Source organism: Canis lupus, chromosome 13 (assembly GCF_011100685.1).
Source record: "Canis lupus familiaris isolate Mischka breed German Shepherd chromosome 13, alternate assembly UU_Cfam_GSD_1.0, whole genome shotgun sequence".
Lineage (NCBI taxonomy): Eukaryota > Metazoa > Chordata > Mammalia > Carnivora > Canidae > Canis > Canis lupus.
The window spans coordinates 5,456,694-5,484,375 of NC_049234.1; the positions used below are offsets into that span (position 1 = coordinate 5,456,694).

General features: G+C 31.5%; 1 protein-coding gene across 43 annotated transcripts in view; it reads left to right on the forward strand.

The window, feature by feature from the left end:
• RIMS2 (regulating synaptic membrane exocytosis 2) overlaps positions 1-27,682 on the forward strand; it is a 591,823-nt gene that overhangs the window by 391,991 nt on the left and 172,150 nt on the right. For 7 of the 43 annotated variants that reach the window (XM_038555308.1, XM_038555268.1, XM_038555272.1 and 4 more), the window contains one exon: positions 19,285-19,317. The exons of 35 other annotated variants lie outside the window; for them this stretch is intronic. In XM_038555308.1, the coding sequence (XP_038411236.1) occupies positions 19,285-19,317 (33 nt within the window). The remainder of the gene's footprint in view (positions 1-19,284; positions 19,318-27,682) is intronic. One more of the 43 variants, XM_038555309.1, reaches the window with a different exon arrangement.

The following is a 27,682-nucleotide window of genomic DNA, read 5'->3' on the forward strand; positions in this document are numbered from 1 at the left end:
CATCTTTTGTGGTGTGCTTGACTTTTATTTGGTTGTTAATGACTTTAATTATTAACCAGTGTTGTCTGTTTTCAATGTTAAAAAGACGATGAGGGAGAAACAACAAGCCCACCTAATAATGGGAAAAAAGGCAAGTCTAATATGAAGTTAATAGTGCCTTTCTATATATTAGACACTCAGTATTGACCTTTTTGATGTGTGAATATGCTTTCTTAAATAAACATAAATATCCTAATACAATCCTATTCTATTGAAATGTATGGCATTAAAGACAGAAGTTTGGCTTTGTTGGTCATATTAAGATTCTGAGGGAAAAAACAATGGTCAAGTTATCATGCAAAAAAACAGCATAGATATTTTTCAATCTGGAAATTGTTTTAAAACGGAATGATATAAAAATACTTTAAGCAGAATTTTAAATTAGAAAATGATATGAACTTAATAATTAATTCAACAATATTAAATGAACACATAATATTTGTAGGTTTTTCATGGTTTTATACACATGAATTAATATATTGCCTAGTGAAAAAGATTATCAATTTCAATACTTCGATTTAGTTTTCTTATGATTATTGGTGACTTAACCCTATAACCCAGCACAACTGAGTTGTTGTTCTGTCAAAAACAGTAGGATTGTATATGTTTTATAGTAATTGATAATCAAATATACCCACAGGTATTGACTTAAGATGTCATCATCTTAAGATGGTCATAAAAAAAACAATGTTCTAAAATTTCTCCATATCATAATAACTTGCCCTTGTTATGGCACCAAATTAAAAAATGAATAGGTTTTGCTTCAGTAACATTAGCTAAAATGTCCTTTAGTCTTGAATATATTCTTTCTTCCCTGTCTTCATCTGTTATAAAGTCTACAATATTCTTTGTGATATTTAATTAGCACTAAAATAATTTTATAATTTTTCTTACTGTGGAGTTTCTTACTGTGTTAATTATTCATTAACATAGCATAAAATTCCTGAAAAATGTTAGGATATCATAGGTTAAAAAGGTAAAAATAATGTAACAAAATAAAATGAAATCAAGTATTATAAAATATTAACATCTTCCATAAAACAATAAAAATGTAAATAAGCTTTCAGTGTGTATTTACATATGTGTCATTTTATCTGTATCTTAACCTCTATGATTTTTGCTTAGTACCTATGAATGGATATGTTCACATGTACTGAAATTTATGTCAGTGTTCTGAAAAGTAGATATTTCTTCTTAAATTCAATTATTAAAGTGCAACAAGTTTTAAACATATTTGATGCCAGTTTGTATTTAAGTATGTTTAAATGTATCAAAAGAATAAGACTTCACAGGAGGTCACCACGGTAAATACATGAACTGAACAAGTACTTTCAGCAGGTTTTTGGAGCTTTCTGAACTCTAGTTGACCCTAAATACTGTTAAATCCTTCACTGCTAAACCATTCTGCAGTCTTACTGTTCTTTTGATCTTGCATGGAAAAGTTCTACTGACAATGAGTGTTGAGTCACTCCTGCTCGTTATTAATGTATTTTTATCATTTACATAAAAATCCTCTTTACTGCAAAACATCACTATTGTTATATAGATCAATCCTTTATAGGATATTTGGACATAAAAAGAAGTTAATGAATAAAAATTTGAAAGATGAGAACTCTGTATATTTTACATGTACCAATTCACATTTTTATTTAACATAATCTTTTGATGGCCTACCTATGGTTAAGGTCTAAGCATCTAATTTTTCCTTTTGCTGTTTTCTTTTTAGAAAGACAAATTTACTCTTTGTGTTGAATTTCACAGGAAAGTTCATGAGTGAGATTAAGGTGGGAGGTTATTTTTAAATTGGCTAAAGCATATTTGTGATTGGAGAAAATATACTATTCCTTCTACTTATGTATTCAGGGTTTAAAAAAAAAAAAACGTAACTATGAATTTTAGCTTTAACCGTGTGTTAGAAATGGCCAAGCATTGAATTGAATGATGGATTTATCACCATCCTCTCTTCTGATTTAAAATGCTAAGGGAGGAAATAATAAAGATAAAGATAGCTTTATTCTACATCTCTCTGTGAAGTGCCCACATATCATTTTGGAAAAGACATAGTGTATGCTGCCCTTCAGTTAGTGAGATACGTGATCAGTCAGCCAGAGCATCTCCATTAACCCTGTATTGAGGTCAGATCCTTTGATAGGTGGAATTGGTTTCAGAGTTCTCAAATGACAATCATTCTAAGCCAATCCCAGCCTTCATAATCCTTGCATTTACTGGGAGAAGCAAATAATAAATAAAAGGATATATCATATCATTTCATATACTGACAAGTATGAGGAAGAAAATCCAGTCAGGATAATGAAATAGATCGTGTTCAAGAGAGTAAGCTAAATAATTCTTCATAATGGATTCTGAAAAAAAGCACTCCCATCTAGGTTATATTTGAGCAGAAGCCAAAATAAAGTGACAGAGTTACCACTTGAAGGCCTGGAAAGAAGAGTGTTCTTTGCAGAGAGAACAGCAAGAAGGAAGGCTCTGTAATGGGAGCCAGCTTGACTTGTTGAAGGAGCTGAAAGAAGTCATTTGAGTGTGACAGAGTAAGCAAGGTGAACAGTAGTAGAGGTGGTCAGAAGGGCCTGGGCCAGGTGACTCATATTATCTATCAGTCAGTGTTAGGATTTTGTTTTCACTGAGTGAAATGCGAAGATTTGATTCAAGTAATATAGTATTTCTTTTTTAAATAAAATCGGTGTCATTGCCATGTTGAGATTAACCTGAAAGAACTGAGATTAGAAATAGAGAGGCTTTTGCAATAACCCAGGAAAGAGTTGACTGTGGCTTAGCCCACAGTGACAGGGAGAGTTGGATTCTGGATGGATATTAAAATAGAGCCAACAATAGAGCCACCTGATAGGGTGAAAGAGATTCAGTAATAACATGCAGGCTTGGGGCCTACATAACTGGAAAAATATGGTGTTTCTATTAACTGATACAGGAAAAAACTTGGGAAGAATTGTTTGGCGGAAACATGAAGTGCTCAGTTTTGGATGTAAGTTAGAGATCTTCCTAGATATCTAAGGTAAGATGTCAAATAGGCAGTTTAAAGTATGGTCTGGATTTCAGGTTGGAGATTTGGATTCTTTGGGAGTTACCCTCATAAAGAGAGGGGTTTAAAACCATGAGGCTGGTTGAGATCACTGAGAGAACTGGTGTAGAAGAGGTCACGGGACTGTGCACTGAATTACTCTCATATTTAGAAGTTGACAAAATGAAGCAGCAGGAGACAGAAATGGAAGGGAAACCATGGAGCGCAGTGTCTGAGTACTTGAAGTGGAGACAGGTGAAGACAGTACTTGAAGTGGGAGAGAACTGCTGAGTGTGAAACCATCACTAGATTTAGCAAATGTGAAGTCATCATTTTAACCTTCCTGAAGAGCAGTTTTGGTGGCCTCATAAGCAGTAGAAGGCTGAGGAGAATGGATTTTTTAAAAAGAGGAGAGAAGAGGGACAATGAATATAGATACCTTTGAAAGAGTTTAGCTGTAAAGGGCAAGAAAAGAAATAAAAATCTAGAACTGAGGGGAGATATCATGGGAATGGAATGTATGCAGGATACGTGGGAAACTGCACGTTGTGTTTTGTTTTCTAAATCCAGATTGCTGGTTTGTAGATCCATCTGGCCCCAACCATCTCCCTATAGCTTACCAAGGTATCTTCTGGTATTCTGTGGCTTCGCTTCTAGATTTAGAATCAAGACTTTTAGGTTTAGAAGGAGCCTTATAAATGTTTTAATAAGACTACTTTTCTTCATTGACAAAGGAGCAGGATTCTAGAGGATAATCAGCTTTCCTCAGTCCACATAGGAGCAGATCTCTAGACTTGACTTCCAATGTATGTATTTCTATACCATACCTAAGTGGCAATCTTCTTGCATGGGTTTCAACCATTTATTTTATTTTAAATATTAGCTAATGGTTTAGCTCAATTCAACCAATATGTGCTATTATCAGCATATCGTACCAGGTGGTTATTGAAGATACAGTGACAAATCAGATGTGTTCCCTGCTTTGAGGATGTCTCAAAATAAAACAATGAGAATACAGTGAGAATAACACAACAGAGCTGCTAAAATTATTTTCTAACATGTCACTTATAAAGTGTCTTGACATTGTGATACATACAAAGAGGTAAGTTTTGAGGGATGCTGGGTAGGGTTTCAGCCTAACATATTTCTTCCACTTGTCATAGTTCATATTTTGCCATTCTCCAATGGCTTAATTATTCTAATAATATAAAGCTTTTAGGCTTTCCAGATCACTGAAATGCAAATATTTCTGTGGAGATTGGCCTTACATACAGCTCTTCATAGGAAGCAAGTTAGAGCCTATGAGTGGAAAAAGTCAGGTGCAAGGAGTGGGATGCTGCAAAATGTGGTAGAGCACTAAATACCTTGGAAAAGTGATAATGATGAATTCTGCCTTGAACTAGCCCTACTCTAGTCTATTAGTCTGCTCTGACTAATGTTACTTGCTATGTAGATATGCTATAAATTTGCTTTCTTAAATAGTGTGGTATATTTAGATTGCTCAGACCAATACTTACCACATAATAAGTACCATATAAGCGTTAGCTGTTAGTACTTATATTTCTTAGTGATATCTTGCTCTGACTTTGTATTTTCAGCACACGCTCTGAAAACTTTTAAAGTAAAAGCACACCTAATTGTAAAAGTAAACCTGAACCATTTATTCAATATATATTGTTCAATAGTTTTTAGGAAATTATTCATCTTGATGCTGTTCTTGATCACCTAGCTTACCTAAGAAACAATACCAGGGGGAATAAAACAATAGATTGCAGCATTAGTTATGGCATATGATAATACATTTGTATGTGTTTTAATCCATGTATAAAAATCAATATGCAAAAAAATCAATATGCAAATATTTAGAATACTTTCTTCTAAGAGAACTATTTAAATTATTAGTACTTTTCAAGTTTAATAGTGTTTAGAGTATTCCACTGGATGTCAATACATGCCTCTTAAGCTCTTTTCTACTCCCAGGCTTTCAGTTTCTGCTAAGGCTTTCAATATCTCCTCACCTCAGTTTCCTCTTCTGTAAAATAAAATATCCTATAGGAAGTTTTTTTATAGCAATTAAGTGTTTTTGGAATGTAGCTAATGAAATCCAAAGTCTCAGATAGTTTTGTTTCCAATTTATTGTCTGTGTTGTTACTGTTAATTTTGTTTGGTTTTGGAAACTTAACAGATACAACCTCTAATTGGTTGTTAGTGAGTCATTCACTGTGAGGATTATAGATTAAATAAACACTACCATATTACCTATCAAAAACTCATGTCCCTAAACATACAGAAGGAAAAAATATTTTATCCTTTTGAGCCTCAATGTATAGTTGCCGACATTATTTCAAACATAGATAGCCTTGTAGATAAGAAAGAAAGGAAAGAGGAAGAAGATGGGGGAAACACAGGTTACAAAGGAACCAAAAATAATAATTTTGACAGTCTCTGTAATAAATACTTACTTCTATAAGCATTCTAGAAGTTAGATAGCATTTAGGGTATGGACAGGCTTTGTTTTGCTGCCTCTGAGTATTCTTATGAATGCTTCTAGGGTAAGGAAAGTACTGTACCCATGTCTTAATTTCCAAATTTGATTTCTATCTAGATGATAATGGATTTTATATTTCTTAAGCACAGCATTCCTTGCCAACTTAAATGAATGACGATTTGACCAAAAATTATATGGAAAAGATGCAGGGATATTATTATAAAAAAGCAAGGAATTTATCATGTTTTTTAACAGGGTGAGCAATCACATCTGTATTATGGAATACTAACTCGGTGACAATGAGCAAGACGGCTTGAAAGAGAAGAGAGGAAATAGGACCATTTAGAGTATTTCAATAGTCCACTACGATGGTCTGAAACTAGAGTGAGAAGAAGAATAAATGCATTTAAAAATTTCCCTCCTCAGTAAAATCCACAGATCTAAGTGAATCAATTGTAGAAGTTAAGTACTTATAAACAAATATTTTAAAGTCTCTTTTTCTAATCTTTCCTTCCCTTCTTGGAGGCCATTTCTCCTTATTTTACTTTTCTTTCCCTCATTTTATTTCTTCTATAATTCCAAAGCCTCAGTTGGCTAATCAGATTTAGTGAAAAACCCCCTTCTACCTCATACTTTTTCTGCATACTTCAACCATTATTCAAGCCATTCCATCATTGACTTCCTAAATGTAATCCTAAAACCATCTTCTGTTGTTGAAAATAACGTGATCTTAGGAAGGTGATACAAGACTAGAGAAAGAACATAGGTTTTGGACGTTGGCTCAGGGCCTGACTTTACTATGTACCACTTGAAACCAACCACCTGATAGAAGGTCCTTCTTGTGTTCTATAGGATTAAATATGATGCTGAGTGTGGAAGCAATTGAAGCATACAGTACTATACAAATATAGACTTATTAAAGTAAGAATTTGTGCCCTTTGAATTGTAGCATTTGTAGGGTTAGCTACCAGGTGTGATGGAAAGTAGCTGAAATAGTTATTTTGAAGATGTGGGTTTCTTAAATGTCACTTAAAATTTCACTTCATACTTAAGTCTTCATGAGTAAAATCATTCTTCACATCATCTAATATTTATTAAATCAGTCTTTAAGCTTTCCCATCTACAAATGAAATTCACAACTGAATATTTACTCAATTCAATTTTAAAATACTCAGTGTTAGTAAAATATATATATATCCCTCTAGAGCAAATTTTTTTGTGTGTACTTGAGTGGATTCCTAGTCTGAGCTATTTGATGTATATTCTTTCAACGTAATACTTACCAATTAAATTACATTATTCATCTTTGATTTTTACTTTTTACCCTTGGGTAGTAGGTGTACAATATCATGGGCTAGCCCTTTGTACTTAAATGTCAATTTTAAGTTCATTATTACTTAACACTAAGGAGGCTAGTTTGTTTTTTAAATTATCACAGTAGTTCCTTAAAAGAAAAGACTTTAAGGTGTTCCATCAGTGGTATTTTTTATGTTTTTGTTTAATATATCTAAAACAACCTTCAGATATACTTTCAAAATTTGAACATCTTCCTGATACAAAATTAGTTTGCTAATTTCATTTTAATACTATGGCCTATAATTCCAAGAGGGCTACATGTGGGTGGCTCTTGGTATTGGTTTTTGGTGATGAATTAATGTGTCGGTAGCCAGTTCTGGTTTTTTTCTGATTTTAATTTTGTTTTAAAATAGACCTTGAGTTTCAACATAGGGTTTAATAATAGTTACATTTAGAAGTTTTGGAAAATCTTCTAGGCTCTCAATGTCCTAATTTTATCATCTCTGGTATAGGTATTCTTCCACAAAATCTGATTTATTAGGCTAGGATAATAAGAAGCAAGAACAACTTTGTAATTTTAGAGAGGGAAAAAAACTTTAAAATTTTCAAGACCAACTTCCTCACTTCAAATATAACATATAAGAGGCCAGAGAGGGTATGAAACTTGCCTAAGATTGTACACATAGTTAATGGCAGAAATGTTCCTAGAAGCTACCATTCCTGGCTCAGTCTGGTAACATTTCTATAGCATTTTTTAATCAACCATTGATAGCCTTGATCTAGGTCTTCTTTCATTGTTATATTGGCTGTCATTTATAAATTGATGGTTATGGGACTTCTTTTGTTACTGGCATATAAGTTTTCAACAAATACTTGCTAACTTCACCCTGTCAACACAAGACAAATGACTATAAATTTCTCTTCAACTAAAATGTCAATTCAAAGTGTTTATAAAGAGTAAACATGTTATGTGTTACAGTGCTTTTTGCTGACTTACAAATAGGCTGTACCATTTTCAAAACAAGCCATTTCTACTTCTACATACACAATCTTACTTCAAAATTATCATGTCTTTTATTTTGTAACATTACAAACTATCAAGTGGTGGGACAACTCTTTAAAATGACAAATGTATATAGGGTTTTAGCAAATTTGATTTTAGGAACAACTCTGTAATGCTTGTTAAGTCTTTCATATTATATTGTTGGATAACCAAAAGTGCAAGTCTTTCAAAATCAAGAAATACTGTTGTAATGAGCTTATTATTTTCCCCAAAATGGGAAAATTAGTCTGTTGGTTTTTGATACTACAGATTAATTTGAATTAAAGGGCATACAGTTCCTTTATTCCTATAACTAAAAAGGGCTTAACCAGAGTTTTGGAATTTATTAGAAAGTTTGTGTATTCTTTAAAGTTCTTCAGATTTTTCTTTCCACTACTTTCTTGATTGAAATGTAGTATCTTTATCTAGATTGCTTACCAGTCCAGAGTCCTATATTGCATCTTTAGCAGATTATTTACCAATTAGAAAATCAGGGTTTCAACTACACACGTAAGTGTAACTTTAATATTCCCAAATTAAGGAGTTTGTTTCTTCACAAGAGCTGATTTATGTTGGGCCAGAATAAAATGTCTTATTATTAATAGCATTTATTTCAGGTTTAGGAACTGGAAAACCCTTAAATTAATGCAGTTGATTGTAACAGTGTAAGTAATCAAAAATAGTAGTGTATCCCAAATTACCTATATTTGATGTTGCAATATAGCATATTCTCCATTTTGATAGTGATTTCATCTTCATAGTTATGTTTTGCTTAGGTTAATATTTTAAAATATTAGTATTCCATTATTTATGACCAAAGGTGGATAAGGCACCAAAGAATTTTGTATGGCATGGTGAAACTTAATGGAGATTAAAATGTGTATTGATAGTAACCAGCTACTTATAATATAGCTTTAGAAACATGTGAATAAAAAACAGGCAAGTGTATACTTAAGTATTTATGAATGCTGCTATGAGATTAAGTACGGATCAATTAGTCTTACAAGGCCCTACATGATCTGTACTTCCCCATCCCATTTCATTACCTCTTTAACCTCATCTTATACTACTTTCCCCGTCATTCACTCTGTTCCAGTCACAGAGATCTCCATGCTTTTCTAGAACGTGTCAGATCTGCTCTTACCTTAGGACATTTGCATGTGCTGTTTTTCTGATTGTAATGCCTTCTCCCCAAATAACCATATGGCTAACTCCCTTACTTCTCCAAGTTCTTTACTCAAAACTTGTCTTCTTAGTGAGGCTATCCACGTCTAACTTATTTAAATGTTTGTCACACTCTGGACATTTGATTTTTTTCCTTAACCTACTTCATGTTTGCCTTCTTAGCACTTACCAATATCTAAGTCACAAAACGTTTTACTTGTTTATCTTATTTAATCTCTTTCTTCCACTAGAATATAAACTTTATGAGAAAATGGGGGTTTCTTTTCTGTTTTGTTAGTGGTAATATATTCCCAGTGCGTAGGCATGCCTGAATTATAGTAGGTACTGAATATATATTTGTTGAATTTAAACATATTATACACTATTACAAATAATTCTGAATAATCTTAGATAAGCCAAATAACTCATATTCAATGACACCCAACTGTTAATAGTTTCCATTGAATTTATTTCCCCACAGCACATAAATTTTTCTGTTACTTAATGAAAGTGTTAAATGTGGTAACAAAAAACTGGTCTTATCATATATCTTATATCATATATCTATATCATATATCTTATCATATATTAAGATGTATTTATAGATTCTCTCTTGGTATGTGTGGAAGTCTGCATTTTGATTCCAAATAAACATTTTATTGCACCATAACACAATGTTTAGCAAAATGTTTATTTCTAAAATAAATTAGTATTATTTAATATCAACTAAGAAAAAACTTTATTTGCCAAGGCATTTTAATTATATTTTCTTCATGTCTTAGCCCCATTCATTTTATTGAAAATAAATTTTGGAGTTTACGGAAATAAATTTTAGTGCTCTGGATTTTGAAACCTATAAAAAAATTCAATTGTCACATTCCTGTATTTAAAATATTGACTACTAAACATATATAGGAAAACATAGGGGGGAAACCTAAAAGATAATTAAGTTCCTGAAGCATATTTAGGTTCTCATTACACACATTATCTATACTTCTGACAAGCTCTGATTATTGTTTTTTGGTTTGTACTAGAAGTTACATGGGAAGACCAGCAGAAAAAGGTGAATGGTACAATAAGTGATGACAAACCATTGCCGAAAAAGAAACACCAATCTGAGCCAGGTTTGTCAGGGTTTGGAAAAACACTGAAAGCATGAGACTATAAGTATTGCATTTCATGCTTTTTAAATGTGTGTGTGCTTGTTGTACCTCATTTTTCTCATTTTGGTGTGAACTTTATAGTGTGTAGAGCCTACTTAAATTAGAATGGTGAACAATTTATTTCAAGATATGTGTAGAAAATGAATTCTACATATTTTGGAAAAAAATACTTTTTTTGTTATCAAGAATACTTCTACAGGAGAAAAATTGACTAATTTAAGCACGAATGGTCATTTATATATCTGGTTGTTTTGAATAAAATTAAAGTACCTTAATGGAAAGGCATCACAATATATAATTAAATATGATATATGTAATTAAAAGTAATATATGTAATCAAAGTACTTTAATGGAGAGAAATTACTTGATTCCTTAAAAAGTACTATACAAAGCTCAACAATAATAATAGTACTGTCAAGGCACTATACCAGATATTAGTAATGATTTATTTACAACTTTTGCAGCTAAAAATATTACAATAGCAAGAAGGAATAATAGCATATTATGTGAGTTCAGTAGTCTCTTTAGTTCATTATTTCCACAAATGAATTAAAACGAACCAATTTTATTTTCCTCTCCTTTCTTTTCTTAATTGGAGAGGTATTATTTACTAAATAGAAGACAAAAACTTGAACCATAAAATAAAAGGAATAAAAGGGATAAAAGGAAGAGAAGCAACGGGCAAAGGTAATAAATGGAATAATCAGTCCTAGTTTTAATCAGTAATTGGATGAGAGTACACTGAATATTTTATTCAAAATTTTAGGATGGTGTTTCTGATAGTGATAGTATCTTTAAGATGACTGTGTCTATAGTAACGGTGTTATGTATTTTTATATGGTAACTCAGTTCATCTTACATCTCTAAAACTTATGCTTTAAAATATGTCAGCATAAATGAACTTATTAGTGAGTATTCATTGCCCTCCTGTTGTATGCCAGGAATTGTGGTCAGTACTGAGTTATTTGGGTAAACAACACAGATGCAGCAATTGCCTTCATAGAGCTTATATTCTGGCAAAAATGCATAAATTAAAATTAATTATATTAATGATTAAGTTACCACATCGTGATAGTGCTGTTAAGGAGAAGAATAAGTTGTTTGAGAAAAAGTTATTATTACGTAAGCCTGGAGAGCAAGGAAAAATGCCACAGCATAAATGGCTTATTCTGTGAATTCTATTTTAATAAAACACGTACTGAAAATTTAATAAAATAAGCTGGAATTTACTTTGGGAATTGAAATAGGTTGAAATAGGTTGTAAAAAAAAATCTTGCTTTTTAAAAAATTTTCAATAAAGCATCACAATTTATTTGAAAAATAATTATTATCTTCATATATTTAATGGGATTTAAAGGTAAACAGTATAAAATTAATGATTTATGTTATGATTTATATAAAAAATTATTACTGTAAAAATCTTTCCTTGCAATACTGTGTGATATGGGTTATCCTTGGTCATAAACTATTATTTGTTTGTCTTGTTTGCCGTTATATCTGATTACATAAATAGATTTGTGGCCACATATATCTATGTAAATAAATTACATGGAATGTTAAAGTCATGGAACAATGGAATGTTTGGCTAAAAAAATTTTAAATCTCACAATCAAAAATTTTTTTAAATCTCCTAAATATTATTTATTTGTATATTTTCGTATATAGCATATATATTTGTTATCCGAGTCCTCTAATTGAATATAAACTTCATGTGTAAAAGAGGAAAATTAATGTAGAGTACCTTAATGTCATGGTTTAAAATGGTTATAGATTTTTCTATTTTGGCAATTATGCATTTTCCTATATACTAGGAAATTCAAACTGGCCCTGGAAATTCACACACTAAAATGTCATGAGTAAGTATGTAATCTGCTAAGGCAGAAATTCTGTTAAATGTTAGTGTTCCTAACTATTTTTGTTTGTTTCTTAAAGAAAAATGGGCTATGTAGGGAATATTTTTAATTATTGAAACTGAAGTGATAAAATGGGAGGAAAGTAGTTGGTTATCAGGTGAGTGGGGCTAATTACATTTCAGTAACATGTTTTGAGCATGGGCTTAATGGAAGACATGTTTGGAGTCATTCTTTATTTTATATTTAAGTATATCTATGATACTAATAGTCTATTGTAATCACTGTTTAATACATAATTTTCATTCACTAAAATCTAAGATAATATTTTCCATTAATTGTCAAAGAATTTCATCAGAAGATTATTATAGTAAACTTGTGGTGTTAGAAAAGGTTTGTAAGAACTTGAACCCAAATTTGAGACGCAAGGTCAGTTAAGTATCAATAGCATATTTTGTTGTCTCTTTTGTTGCTGTTTTATAAAAATCTGTACAAGAATAAGAGCTGAGAATTTTACCATTTTTAGGATGTATACTAACAACTTGAAAAATCATTTGAAAATTTTATTTTAAATATAAGACTGTAGAACCAGAGGACTAAATGGCATTATGTAAGCTAGAAAATATGTTAATAAATCTTTGGATGAACAGACTAGTATCTGCTTTAAAAAAAAAATCTTGATATTTCAAAACTAGACTGCCCTGAGGGGATGATCAGCAAGAAGGGTGACTTATTTTCAGTATCTCTTACTTAATTGATGGCATGGATGAAGATCCCTGGGAAATATAATGGTATCTATCACATTAGTATCTTAGGTATGAACAAAATAGAAGTATTGTACAAATGATTTTAAACTGCAGGTTTATGGATAATGTTTAGCATAAATCATTAACATCTTCCTCATGTAGATATGACTTAGATTTTGTTTAGGCTTTAAAGTTAGTAAAACATTCTTAACACAAATCAAGGTTATTTGAGTATGGAACATCTGTTGTTTATTTTTTCAATGAACAATCTGATGCTAGACCAGAATACTGTGGTCTATAATGATGCAGTGTTATTAAACACTGGAAAACTTTAATCTGTTGGAATTTATATTTTCATTTTGTGAGTCTATCTGTTCTTATAGTAATTGAAATGTATCTGAGAAAAGAACATATTTTACATAAAATATGTTATCTCATATTTTACTTAAACTCATCCCACAAAAAACTCTGGTGGGAAAGCTAATTTTAGTTGGGCTGAATGAATGTTTTAGAACTGATACAGTTTCCCAAATAAAGATCTTGGACTTAAATAGTTCAGAATGTACTTTAAGATACAATTTTAAATGATTTGTGATATGTTTGATAATTAATTGATACTACTCATAAAAGGATTAGCTACCTTGATTTGTTATTTTCTAAGTGTAAGATATGCTATATCTAGGAAAATTTTGAAATGACTTAGAAACTCTTATTGTAATTATCCTGACACCATGGTGCTACTTACTTTGCTATTTCTTATCTGGAAAATAAGTGTATGCTTTTCTGGAAAAGTGAAGGCAGTGAAACACTTTGCTGGTTCCTGTATGTTTATACTGTATTTTGGAAATAGAAACTCTTCAAAGTAACAAGCTGTTTATTACTACATACTGCAACATCTTGATGCATAAGCCCTCATTTTAGCATTATGATTTAGTTAACATATTAACCTTTAATTTTTTCCAACATGGACATTTCCATATTGTATTCTTTGTGGATCTATAACTGTGGTGAAGGTAGGGATTTTCTTTCTTCTACTTTTGGATTTATGCTTTATGAAATTTATCTTAAAAAGTAAATATTCAAAGATGTATTTTATTAGTGAATTTAATACTTAACAGTTTTTGAGTATTTTTGATGGTATGGGCTTTGCTTTCTTTTATTTTTGAGTATTTTGACATTTCTTAAGTGTAGAAACAATGTATTTCCATCTAAATCAATAATTTAATTTAGTCTTCTAGTTAGATGCTAATCTAATCCATCTAATCTGGAAAAGAGAATCAAGGTTGTGTTCTTGGCCAGTATTAGAGGCTGGTAAATTCCGGATCATTGTAGAATGAATGAATTTTATTTTTGATAGAAAAAAAGTGACATAAAACAAAGTAATTGATGGAATTTCAGAATTAAATACTATTGATACCTTCAGATGTAAATAATAGCATTCTTTGTTAATGACTATGTTTTCCTATCAATAAACTGAAATTTCATGATTTATAAATTTAGTTGCTTATTTAAAGTTTGTTCCGTTTCCTCTGAACATACAGACAAGCTTACAAAGCCAACCTGTAATTCAGTGACTATCTTTTTTGTGATAAATAGTGTATGTACTTTGAAAGTCAATTAATTTAAACTCCCTCAATACTTAATCTGACTATATGTTTCTTCTCTGTTTAAAATTGCATTATGTATCAGACGTCAAGAACAGAATCAGAAAAAAATAGTACAGCTAGGATTAGGAAAAAAGACATTTAAAAAGATAAACATTTTTATTAGTGTGCTTTTAAAAATAGCAAAATATTTTAAAAGATTTGTACTTTGCATATTTTAAAAGGTAGAAATTATTGTGAATGTTCAATAATTTTATGGTTGTTGACAAAATTATGGAAAATAATAATTAGTTTTAAAAATAAACTCATCACTTGGTTGAGGAATTCTTCAGCAAGATTTTGTCATAGTGGAGAAGTTTTATTTTGAAACCTGTAAATTTGGTAAACATTTTGTTTTTATATTCTAGATCCATCCTGATCTTTGTATCATTGAGGCTCTCCAAAGTAGTCGCTTATTTAGGTTTCATTTTTAAAGATAACTCTCCTGAGCCCAAAAGGGACATTCTAAGACTCTATGACATTTAAAAAGCCCTTATAAAATAATTCATTTTTAATTATATGTACGTTCTACTATGCTTTTCAAGTATTAAGGCTTCTGTTTCATTGTAAGGAATCTTTTTAACAGAATGCTTGCTCCTGAATGACATGTTTACTCAAGTACAATTACATCTGATAATAGGGCCAATATTATGTCTGTTGTAAATGGTGAAAGTGAGAAAGAACATTAGTTTCAAATAGGTATCATAACACTTGGTAAAAACTGTATTTAAGGATAAATAGGCCTTACATGTACATCTCTTTTAAAAATAAGTCAATCACAGATTATTTTCTCGTTCAGCTTGAGATGTGTTAAGTCGAAATATAATAATACTTAATACATTATATTAGCAAGGGAAAAAATTTGGTTTGCATAAAATTTGGCATATATACATTCTTACAAACTTACTTTTTTACCACATAACTTAATGAAAATAGTTATTTTATATATCTATTTATTTTCAGTAGATTTCTTTTTAAGGACCAAAATACAGGGCAGCCTGGATGGCTCAGCGGCTTAGCACCGCCTTCAGCCCAGGGTATGATCCTGGAGATCCGGGATCGAGTCCCACCCACATCAGGCTCCCTGCATGGAGCCTGTTTCTCCCTCTGCCTTTGTCTGTGCCTCTCTCTCTGTGTCTCTCCTCTCTCTCTGTGTCTTTCATGAATGAATAAATAAAATCTTAAAAAAAAAAAGGACCAAAATATAGCAGCTTTAGTAGGTAGATATCTAGATAGATAGATAGATGATAGATATTTTATTACTTTGCTGATCAAAACCCCATTCTTTTTATAGTTTGCACCTTGATGCACCTATATTTAAAAATACTTGGCAAAAATAATTTACCATAAGTGATGAAATGATATTATAGGACTTATGAAGTGTTAGTTCTATCTTATAAATGTCTTTTTTTGATGTAATATATGAAAATATTTTAATTCTCCTTTGCTGACTTATATGGTGGAATGAATAAAAAATACTGCATATTCCCTCTGCAAAGTCTTTATATTTTAAGTTTAGAGGATATATACTTTCCTTAACTTCTTACTGTCTAATTGGGTAATGGTTAAGGAAGCATTAGGAGTTCTCATTAGAATTGCCATTAAAACAGCACAGAAATGTAGAATGTTCGTGACATGGTAGTAAATCAAAGGAAAAGAAGGGAGATAGGAATTGTGGAAGCAGTTGCTCTTAGCTTCTTCAAGGCTTACTGAAGTCTGCAATTCATTTCAATAGTATATGTGAAATAAGTACTTACAGTTTATTGCCATTTAAATAAGACCTGGCTGCTTAAATGATGCTGACTATAATTGTTTCTTTTAAAATGAGGCTATTTTAATACAAATAATAAATGATAACAAATTTTAACAAGGAAATCAAGAAACCCACATTTTTTCTTAATATGTATGTGATATGACTGAATTTTTGAGATTTTTATGATTTAAATGAATGTTCAATCTGCTAATTAAAATTAAGTGATTTTTAAATGAGAATGGTTCTGACTTATTTCCTACTGGTTCATATTCATATAAATGTTGGAATAATGATTTAATGGGCACTTTCAGTTAGTAGTGAGATCATTGTCAAATCTTTCATTTTCATCCTTTCATATAATATAATATAAATTTTGTTATTAATAAATTAAATTATTGGTGTTGTTAACCATATTCCACATAAGAGTAAAAGCATTAGTGAATTATTTGCATAGTTGTAGCAGTTACCTTTTTTAAAAAGTATTCTAGGGCAACCCCAGTGCTGCAGCGGTTTAGTGCCACCTGCAGCCCGGGGTGTGATCCTGGAGACCAAGGATCGAGTCCCATGTTGGGCTCTCTGCATGGAGCCTGCTTCTCCCTCTGCCTGTGTCTCTGCCTCTCTCTCTCTCTGTGTCTCTATGAATAAATAAATAAAATCTTTAAAAAAAATAAAAAGTAAATAAAAAGTATTCTAATCAAATACTGTATGATAAAATGTCCAGATTAGGTGCCCACCATGAAATTTTTTTTGTTTTTGTTTTTTCTTTGTTTGACTTTATTTCACATGTTTTTATTGGGTCATATAGCATCTAGTAGAAAGAAAATTGACCTGGTAATCAGGAGACCTCTATTCTATTTCTGGTTCTGCCACTGAACTTGTTATGTGACCTTGGGTAAGTCACTTGAACTCTGCGTGCCTCAGTTATTCTCTGTAAGTAATGAGTGAATGAGGGAAGAAGAATTTTGAATGTTTTGAATCCATATAACATGAAGAACATCGCCTCAATGCCATGATAAAATAATTCAAGACATAGGGGTATCTGGGTGCCTCAGTGGTTGAGCGTCTGACTTTGGCTCAGGTAGTGATCCTGGGGTCCTGGGGTCAAGTCTTGCATCAGGCTCCCTGCAGAGAATCCTGCTTCTCCCTCTACCTATGTCTGTGCCTCTCTTGCTGTGTCTCTCATGAATAAATAAATATTTAAAAAAATAATTCAAGTTACAGAAAAATGCTAAGTAGAGAAAGAAGCTTCATTTACTCATGTTGTGTTTACATTTTCTGCAAAAAAATAATTTTTTTTCTCAGAGAAGAAACATATCTAAGCAGTCACTTTATCCAGTTCATATCAATTTCATTTTAACATGCAAGGAAATTATTTTGGTAATATGGTAAATATGTATATAGCGAAGTTTTGCATATGAGAATAATACAAGATATAAAACAATTCAGAATTAATCTGTGTTAAAAAAAAGAACTAACCTGTGTTATTAATGTATCTCTGATTTTTCTATCTTCTTTGAGAAGTGGGGAGACTGGAGATGGAAAACAAAATATGGCATATATCATATTAATATTTGGAGCACATTTCAGGAGGATACTACTTTTCCTAGTGGTCAATCCTATAAACATGGTCTGATTTGTAATATAATTATGATGAAATTTAGTGTCCAGTTTGGAAGAGATCAAAATGTACTCAACAATCAAAATGACATTGTTAAGCTGCAAAATGTGTCATGCATTTTCAGTTCTCTATAATTCATACTAGGATTTCTCTTTTTCTTAAGAAAACAAGTTTTGGTCATTTTAGCAATCTTTTCCTATTGGAAAGTTTTCATTTTCTCACCATTCAAGAAAAGAGATAAATTTGTTATGGGAAAGAATTCTCTTAAGAGTTATAATTTCAATATATCGATATTCCAAGTATACTTTCATATATGTTTTTCTATATATCACTCAAAAACTATGACATAACCATTGCAGAAGTGAATTTGGTGTTTTGATTTAAGAATTTTATGGTACCTGATTCAAAACTCAAAACTAAGTATGTAATTAAATAGGGGGTTTTGGGTTTTTATTATAGTGTTCATCTGGGTCAGTCATATTAATGCTCACTAATATCTTTGGAAGAAATTTTTTCCTAGAATGCTGAGTTTAGCAGTTATTTCTTGCTTTCAATTGCTGTATCAAATGTCTTCGGAACTCCACTAGCAGTGGGAAAAGATGTTTCCAAAATGTGTGCCATATATATTATAGTAGATGTTGGATTTTGATGGGCAAGTTTAAATAGAGATGTCAATGATGTGTCACATGGTATCTAAGAATTTTCTGAGTAAATAGGTGTTATAAGGGAATACGATCGAATAAAATTTGCCTAACTATAAGGTTAAGTTGAATTTTCAAGATTTAAGTAAAGCTGTATCTTTCAGCTACTCTTTTTATAATGAGTCTTTTAGTTGTTACTCTCCATAGTATTTTATGTTAATATTTTACTGTAGCGAAATAATTCAGTGAAATACTGGCATCATGGCCCATGTGTGCACTCCTCAATTTGGGAAACGTGAAAGTTATAGAAATTGGTTGGCACCATTTTTAATGTTCTTCTAAAAATTTATTCAATCAAATTCTTTTTTAAGTGATAATTAAAAATTCTAAAAGCATTTTTGCAGATTTTATATGGACTCAGGAATGTCTTGTACAATATGGTCATGCAAGTAACAACAAAGTTTTCACTAATGGTATCTTTCTTCAGCGTCATTGTTCAGGATTGGCTGTCTATAAATAATTGTAAACTTTTGAATCCTCTTTATTTCTATACTAACTTTATTTTTCTGATTCTGCTAATCTATAATAGTTTAACCAATTTTCCATCAGTTCTTCCATATTCTTTTTTTAGAATTTTTTTAATATGGTACGTTTTTTATTATATCTTTCCTACAACTGTGTACAGGATTCTTTCTCACAATGATTTGGGGCCCTTTCCTTCAGTGTCACTTTTTACCTTTTGAGTACATCCACTCACACCCATCTCCTTTGTCTATGTCTGTCCATTACACGATGTGATCACAGAAGAAGTGGACTCCACAAGGAGAAGACATGCAGGTCTGTCTCTTCTACTGCTTTTCTTTATTATTTTTTCATTTATCTAACTTGTTTTAGAAATTTTTACTATTTTTATTCATTTCACAATTTTTCATTTTCCTCTAATATAACAAAATGTTAAATCTTGCAGGCATTTTTATTTTAGGTAGTGGTATATTAACTTTTAACAGCAACTGCTCTAATTAGATTGATAAAAATAAAATGATTAATTTTTATGTAATGTGTGTATAATACACACACATATGTATATGTATTTTTCCATAATGGGTAACTAACTCCAGATCCAAAATATATGTATATGTATATAAATACTATATATATATGCGTATATAGTATTTAGTCAGATTAAATTAACAAATTGATCATATTTCATTCTTCAACTTATTTAGACTTAAACCTTGTTTTCAACTTTATTTTACATAATTCTAAAAGTATTTTATTTTTATCATGAGTTCTGCAATGTGCTACACATGTGGAGAACACCAAATATCTAATACATGTCCTAAACAAGCTATGAATATCACTGAAGAGGTAAAATATGTGGGTAACATGCTGATATGTGCCAGTATGAATCCGTCTAGCAATATGGTCTACAAAGCTATAAAGTCAAATAAAATCCATTTCAGCTAAATGCCAGAAGAGGCTTCATGGAAAAAGTAGCACTTAAAATGAAACTTGAACATTCATTCAATATTAATTTATTAAGCACATGTGATATGGTACTATTCTAGGTGCTGGAAATAATAGGACACACAAAATAGATCCCTAACCTTGTAGGCCTTTTCTAGAATGAGTCTGACAGGTAAATGCAATAATATTACAGGTGCTATGAGAAATCTGTATAGAGAGAATACAATGGAATCATAAAGGATGGTATGATCATTTCCACCTTGAAAGTATGGATATTATTCAAGGAAGACTTCATAGAAGAGAAAATATGAATTGAGCATTAAACCCTAGAAAGATGTTGCCCTGGTGTGTAGAGAACATTTCAGGGCAGAGGAAACAATATGGGAAAAATGATTTCAAATAAGTCTAGGCAAAAGTAGGCAGGGGAGGGTTTCTGAAGATAATGTAGGATACTGAAGCATGTAAACCAGGAGAGGAACAAGATCATATTTTTTTTACTAGCTATGTTAAAAAAAAAAAAAAAGACTAGAGCAGTACAAGCAGAAAGATCATTTATGAGGCTATTACACAAGATCAGTAAAGGGATAATGGGCTGGCATAAGGTATCTAGCGTAGGAAATTGATATGTAAGAAGTTATATAAAGATGTAGAATCTGTGGGACGTAGTCACTGATACTGTTGATGCAAGAAAAGGAGGAATAATAAAAAAAAAAAGAAAAGGAGGAATAAGATAATAATTTCAGGTCACAGAACTGTTTGGATAGATGGTAGCACATTTTGCCAGGATAAGGAGTATAGGTTGAACAAGTTTTAGAGGAAAAATAGAAGAATTCAGTTTGAGGATGGCTTAGGTTTGACATTCCTTTGGGAATTTTCAGGTATGACTATCTAATAGAAGTGATTGAATGTATGGGTCCAGAACTCAACGGTGAAGTCTGGGCTAGCAACATAGAATAGAGTATTAGCATTTAACTGATTCCATTGGAATGAATGGAATTGTCAGAAGCATATGAAGACTAAGAGAGAGCCAAAAATCACATTTATTTACATTTAAGGAGTGGATGAAAGAACAGGAGTCAGAAAACCATGATGGAAAGAAACATTGAAAGACAGTAGAACAAAAGAGAACAGAACTCAAGAAAAGAAAGTGTTTCAAGAAGGGTATAGTCATCAGAAAAGTTGAGGAGAAGGATAAATATTGTTAAATGATAAAAATAACCAATAACAATCTTTGCCTAGTTGATTTTAGTCAAGTTGTAGAGGGTGGAAGCCAGATGGAAAAGAAGGAAAGAGAGACCAAAAAGAAGATGGAGAAGAATGTAGACTAGATGAATGAATAAATGGCTTGGGGAAATTATTAAGAGAAGAGTAGCTACCATTAGGGTTACAAGAGAGCTCACCAAAGATACAGAGAATGATGATAGTTTAAGTGAAGAACTTAAATTTGTGATGATTGGTTCTCTAAAATTGTGTGATTCACTCATTGGCACACTTCAGATAGTTTGTGGGCAGTTATAGTAAAAAGAAAAAGAGGATAAGGATGTTGAGGGTGGCTGGCAAGTAACGTGTTTAAAGTGATGTCCCTGATGGATTAGGGAAGACACTAGACATGTGAAATCATGTGGACTTGTCAAATCATGTTCAGATACAGAGTTTTCCATGAACTGGAAGAGAAGGGGTTCAATGAAAGAAATGGAATTTGTGGAAATGTTCAAGGCCGATGGAGGCAAATGGAGCAAGTTATTTTCAGAGATTGATGTAATAATGCTTAGAATTTTTAGATCTTAGATAATTCCAAGTAATATAAATATACAGATTTGGTCCTGGGAGTGAATTTCTGAATTGGAACATGGATTACACTGGAAATTGGAAATTTGGAAAAGAAAGGAAAGTAGCAACCTTTGATGTTAGAGTTTTTATATATATATTGAAGTCACTGATGCCCGCCCTAAGTTTGAGAGTTGAATTTAGGGTCCCACAAACTCTCCAAAGCCTAGAGTTATATGAAGAATAATGCATTCCATTCCAAAGGAAATACGAGTAAGGAGAGAATGATAGAGAAGATAGTAAGAAGAGCTTTAGAGAAGAAGATCGTTTTAGAAAACAGTAAACTTTGAAACAAGCAATTCAGAATGGATTTCCAACTGCTTCATAAAAGTTGGAGGAAGTTAAAGCTTTCAAAGACTGGAGACTGTGGCCAATAGAATAATATCTTTATTAAACGATCATCATAAGAACGCCTGGGTGGCTCAGCGGTTGAGTGTCTGCCTTTGGCTCAGGGCGTGGTCCTGGAGTCCTGGGATTGAGTCCCACATTGGGCTTCCTGCATGGAGTCTGCTTCTCAGTCTGCCTATGTCTCTGCCTCTCTCTCTCTCTCTCTCTCTCTCTCTCTCTCTCTCATTCATAAATAAATAAATAAATAAATAAACAAACAAATAAAATCTTAAAAAAAAAAACCTATCATCACATATCTAACCAACATAAGTTGGTTATTTTTCTGGTATTAAACATCACCTGTTAATACTCCGAGCCAAAATGTGATGGGAAAATTTCATAAGGCTAATCATTTTCCCGACATATTAAATTGAAGTGTGTATTTTATTTACACCACAGTCAAAAGACCTTCATTTCTGTTAATATGTCCAAGTATGGTCAGTGCAACACAATGCTACACAGTGAATGAAGGGATGGTGTTTGATCACATTTTTGAGTAGCAAAAAACCTCACTAAGTTTAGCCCTTGTAAGTAATAACCAAGTTTCTTTTACATGAGAAGTAGTTTTATTAGGGTTTATACTTTTCTTCTTACTTTCAAGAAATTTCATATGACAATTGTATTTTTTTTTAGATAATTGTAATATAGATCTTAGACCATTTGAAAGAAAGCTAATGATACAAAAGAGATTTTAAAAATAATGTTTGCTAAGTTCCGTAAAACAACATCTGCTCATGTTTTTCAATTGAAGTTTTAACTACACAAATTTTCAGAATTACTTCCAGACCTGGTCTAGAACATCTAGCAATCTTAATGCTTGTGTAATACATGTTTTACTCCTAAGGAGATCTTAAAAACAAAAGATGTTTGTCAGCCGTATTTCTTATTATTTCCTTAGGTAAATTATTATTTTATAATACCAATTATTATATTATTATGCTAACTCCACATTACATTATTATAATTGGTTCTGTGTTACATCAAGAATTTTTGAAAATATGTTTAAAAATTTCTATTTCAGATTAGTCCATTGGTCGCCAGGTACTAATATTAATTTGAAAAGCTTAATTAACAATTCAAGTTGGATAGATTTTAAACACTTCTTAATAAAAATACAACTGGTAATAACTAACATCTTTTGCATTGTAACTATTTTCTAATTTTTTTAAATTTATTTTTAATTCTTTTAATAAATTTCCAACTTTTTTGAGATATAATTAGTATATAATACTGTGTTAGTTTGAATACATCTAGTTTGGCATCTTGGGGTCATGAGTTCAAGCCCCACATTGGGCATAGAGAGACTTAAAAAAACAAACATTGTATTAATAGTAGTACTAGTACAACACCGTGATTTGAATATGTATAAATTATGATATGATTTCCAAAATAAGTTCCGTTAACATTTTATAATTCTTAAAATAATTACTTCACTTCCTGTTAGGGCTAGCTAAGAGAAATTTTTCAAAATTAATACAATTATAGTATTTTTAGCATAAAAACAGTTTCTTTTTTGTTTTATTTTTGTGATTATTCTGAATGTTGCCAATTGAGATATGTTCTTCCAAATCTGCATTTCAGTTTTTCTCAGGTTTGCTTGGCATATATGCCATGTTTTGAATGCTATGTGCTTTGACTTGGCATCTTGTTCTACTTGTGTTATATCCTAAAAGGTAAAAAAGAAGTAACATTCATTGTAGGGGAAATTTAATATATCTGTGAATATGTACACATATAAACACACATATCAGTTGTTAGTGAAATTTCCCAAAATCTTTCAGTTATTGATTTACTATCAGTCTTATCATTACACACAGATTCTACCCATTTTTAGGTATCTTCTGCGCATTGATTCTATCTTACTTATATTTAATGGACTTAATATTATTGATGAAAGTGTAAGATACAGATACTCAAGATTTGCTCAGTCATGAGAACTGTAACTCTGTGGTATACTGAAATTCTATTAGAAAATGTAAATCAGTCATTTCCTAAGGAAGCTTGGGATGTCCACTCCGTGTTTAGTACTGTGCTAGCTACCTTAGATGTTACTAGAGACACAGCAGCTCGGAATATTTTATGCACGTTTAACATTTTATTAAGTAATGTGATACCTTAACCAAAGAAGTATCAAATGAAATATGAGTATGTGCATATATATAAAAATACATCACATCTATGTGAAAGTTCTTATTAATAAAGTATAATACTTAAGACTAATTCTCTAAGGCCTCTAAGTACACAAATATAAAAGGAGAGTTTAGAAAGTTCTTTGAACTTGAAATAATAGGAATAGCCAAATTTAGAGTAAGAATGGTCTTGAGCATTTCTTCCTTGTGTGGGTGCTGTGAGGGAAATTGGAAAGATATTTAGAATAGATTATTAGAAAATCAATATTAATAAAAGATTAATGAAATAGATTATTAGAATAAGAGTCAAGAGACCTAGGTTAGCTTTAGTTTTGCCACTGACCTGCCTGATCCTAGACACATAATTTCACATCTTTGGGGTAAATGTATTTCACTTTTAAATTGGGAATTGGAATGCATTGTTTTTAAATTCTTTATGGATAGAAAATTCCATCTGCCTTGGAAGATAATCCTAAATTTAAGATGTTACTGCTGAATTCTCAAAGTATTATTCATGCACTCTGAATAATATAACATTCTATTTTACTTGGCCTTTTGTCCACTTGTAAATTTCAGTTATTGAGGAAACTATTTATTCCTATAAGAAATGTTAGCCTGATGGGGTAACTGGGTGATGGGCACTGAGGAGGGCACTTGATGGGATGAGCACTGGGTGTTATACTGTATGTTGGCAAATCAAACTTCAATTAAAAAAAAAAAAGAAAGAAATGTTAGGCTGAGAAACAATATTAGGGCACAGATTCTGGAACTAGACTGCCTGATCAGCCCAACCACATATTTGCTGTGTGATCCTGGGAAAGTTACTCTTTGTAGATTTCTCAGATTCCTCCTCTCAAAGACAGGGTTAGTAATAGTATATCAAAGGGTTATTGTACAGATTAAATTCATTAATGTATAATCTGTAAATCACCTAAAAGCAGTGTCTGGCACTTAGTAAGCACTATGTAAATGAAGCTATTATTTTTTATTTTACAAAATACATTAAAAAACCAGAATTTTTATTTTAAGTCGGTGTATTGAAACCCAGGCATTTTGATGTGTGGTCATTCATTCTATGATACAGAATTAGTTATTTATATTATATGCATCACAAATATCTTCCACTAGTTTGTGACTTCCAGTTTAGGACGTAGCTGGCATACAAACCTGTGCATTAGAACTGCTGCACTCATACTGTAGAGCTTTGTCCTTTCTGGGACAACAGAATTGGGTAGAAAGCAAGAACACACACACACAAAAAAAAAAAAAAAAAAAAGAAAGAAAGAAAGAACACTGAAATCAGATTGGTCTGGATTCTAATCCAGTTTCTGTCACCCACCAGGGATGTGATTTTGGGCTGCAGTTAAGAGTAGAGAGTTTATTATGTTTTAATGAACGCATGAAACAGCTTTTCTTTGAAAAGGGAAGGCCTTTCTAAGAATAAAATAAATTTCTAATTAATGAAATTTAAAAAGAGAGACTTGACTACAGAGTCACGGGTATAAACTTCAGAATCTCAGTATCAGCATGAACAAATTAAAAGGCAAACAACAAACTCGGAAACATATTGGCAGCAACCAGAGTATTAAGAGCCTTCACACCTGAACCATTTTGACAAATAAATGATGTAGTTTGTAAAATTCTAATAGAAAAATGGACAAAAGACATGTACAGACATTTCAATAAACAAGAAACTTAGTGGACAGTAGATATATAAAAAACATTTCATTCCAATCTAACCAAATAGATGACTTTTTTAAAAATGAGACACTGTGTTTCATCTGTTTAAAAAACAACACTTTGATGCTGGTGAGAGTGGTACAAGAGTGGCAGCATTGTTTTGTATAACCTTACTAAAAAGTAATTTTTCAGTAGGGATCAAGAGCCTCAAAAACATTCACAGACTTTTGACTTGGTGGAAATAGAGTTCAGATAAAAATGTATGTGCAAAAGTTTCACTAAAGCATTATTTGTAGCAACTAAAAGGATGTTATTGTGAAGGTTGAATAATGGGGGAATGGCTCAATAAATTATGATACATATGCAACCATTTAATTGAATAATTTTATTGACATAGAAATTAGAAACATTTCTGTATTGTATTTTGAAAAAAAATTGAAAGTGATAATGTCTTTAAGGAACCTATTACAGAGTTCTCTCCATACTAGAAAGTACAAATGATAGTGTCTATTAACTATTACTACTGAAAACAATTATACCAAAAATTTCATAGACAGATATGTAATGTAATACACAGAATGTAATGAATAATAAAATTGAGTCTTTATTTAAAATGAGAATATAAATAGGAATAAAAATCCAAAGCAGAGACTATAAAAATCTCTATAAAACAGCCCGATAATATGTAAATTTGTGCTAGATTCAAATCATTTTCTAGGTATTGTAATGACATATTAAACTATCATATAACATAATTGGCTTATATATGGGAGAGTTTATTCCTGAAATTCTTATTCTAGTAGTATAAAGGTATTTCACATCAGAAAAATTTATTTGTTTGACAAATATCTACTAAATATTTTCATTTGCTAGGCCTTATTCTAGGTGCTGGGAACATAACAAGTCTGTCATGGAAATTATATTCTTGGGAGAGCTAATAGTCACTAAACAAATTAAGTTTAGATTGCTATAAGTACTATTATTTAAAATCCTTATGTATTTAGTGTGACTGGGATGGGAAGGCATTATTTTAGATGGAGCAATCCAGGAAATCTTTCTGAAGAGGTGATAATTTAAACCAGGAAAGTAAGAAGAAACAAACTATGCAAAGGAGCCAGGAGACAATAAGTAATTAAGATCAATATATAACAGAGAAAGTCAGGACATTTAAAGTTCAGAAGAGGAGAATAATTTTTGCTATAAATCTTTCTTTTCTAAGAAGACATTAAAGTGTCAGTGATGAATGAGTTTTAAATATTGAAGATTTACAGGGAAATAAAGGAATAAGTACAGCTCTGGATGGTAAAGTTTTGATTAAAATATTTTTTAAATCACTTGAGTTGTAAGGAAATGATTATATGTTAGTAATCAAGTTATTTAGTATTAACTTGTACACAATACTTACCAAGTATTGGGGCAGCCCTGGTGGCTCAGCGGTTTAGCGCCGCCTACAGCCCAGGGCGTGATCTTGGAGACCCCGGATCGAGTCCCACGTCAGACTCCCTGCATGGAGCCTGCTTCTCCCTCTGCCTGTGTCTCTGCCTCTCTCTCTCTCTCTCTCTCTCTCTCTCTCTCTCTCCCCTTGTGTATTCTCATGAATAAATAAAAATCTTAAAAAAATACTTACCAAGTATTCATTACACATGGTTAAAGTAAGTTATGATTGTTTTCAGATCGCTTTCTTCCTCTTCACTCACTTAAAAGCTCTATAC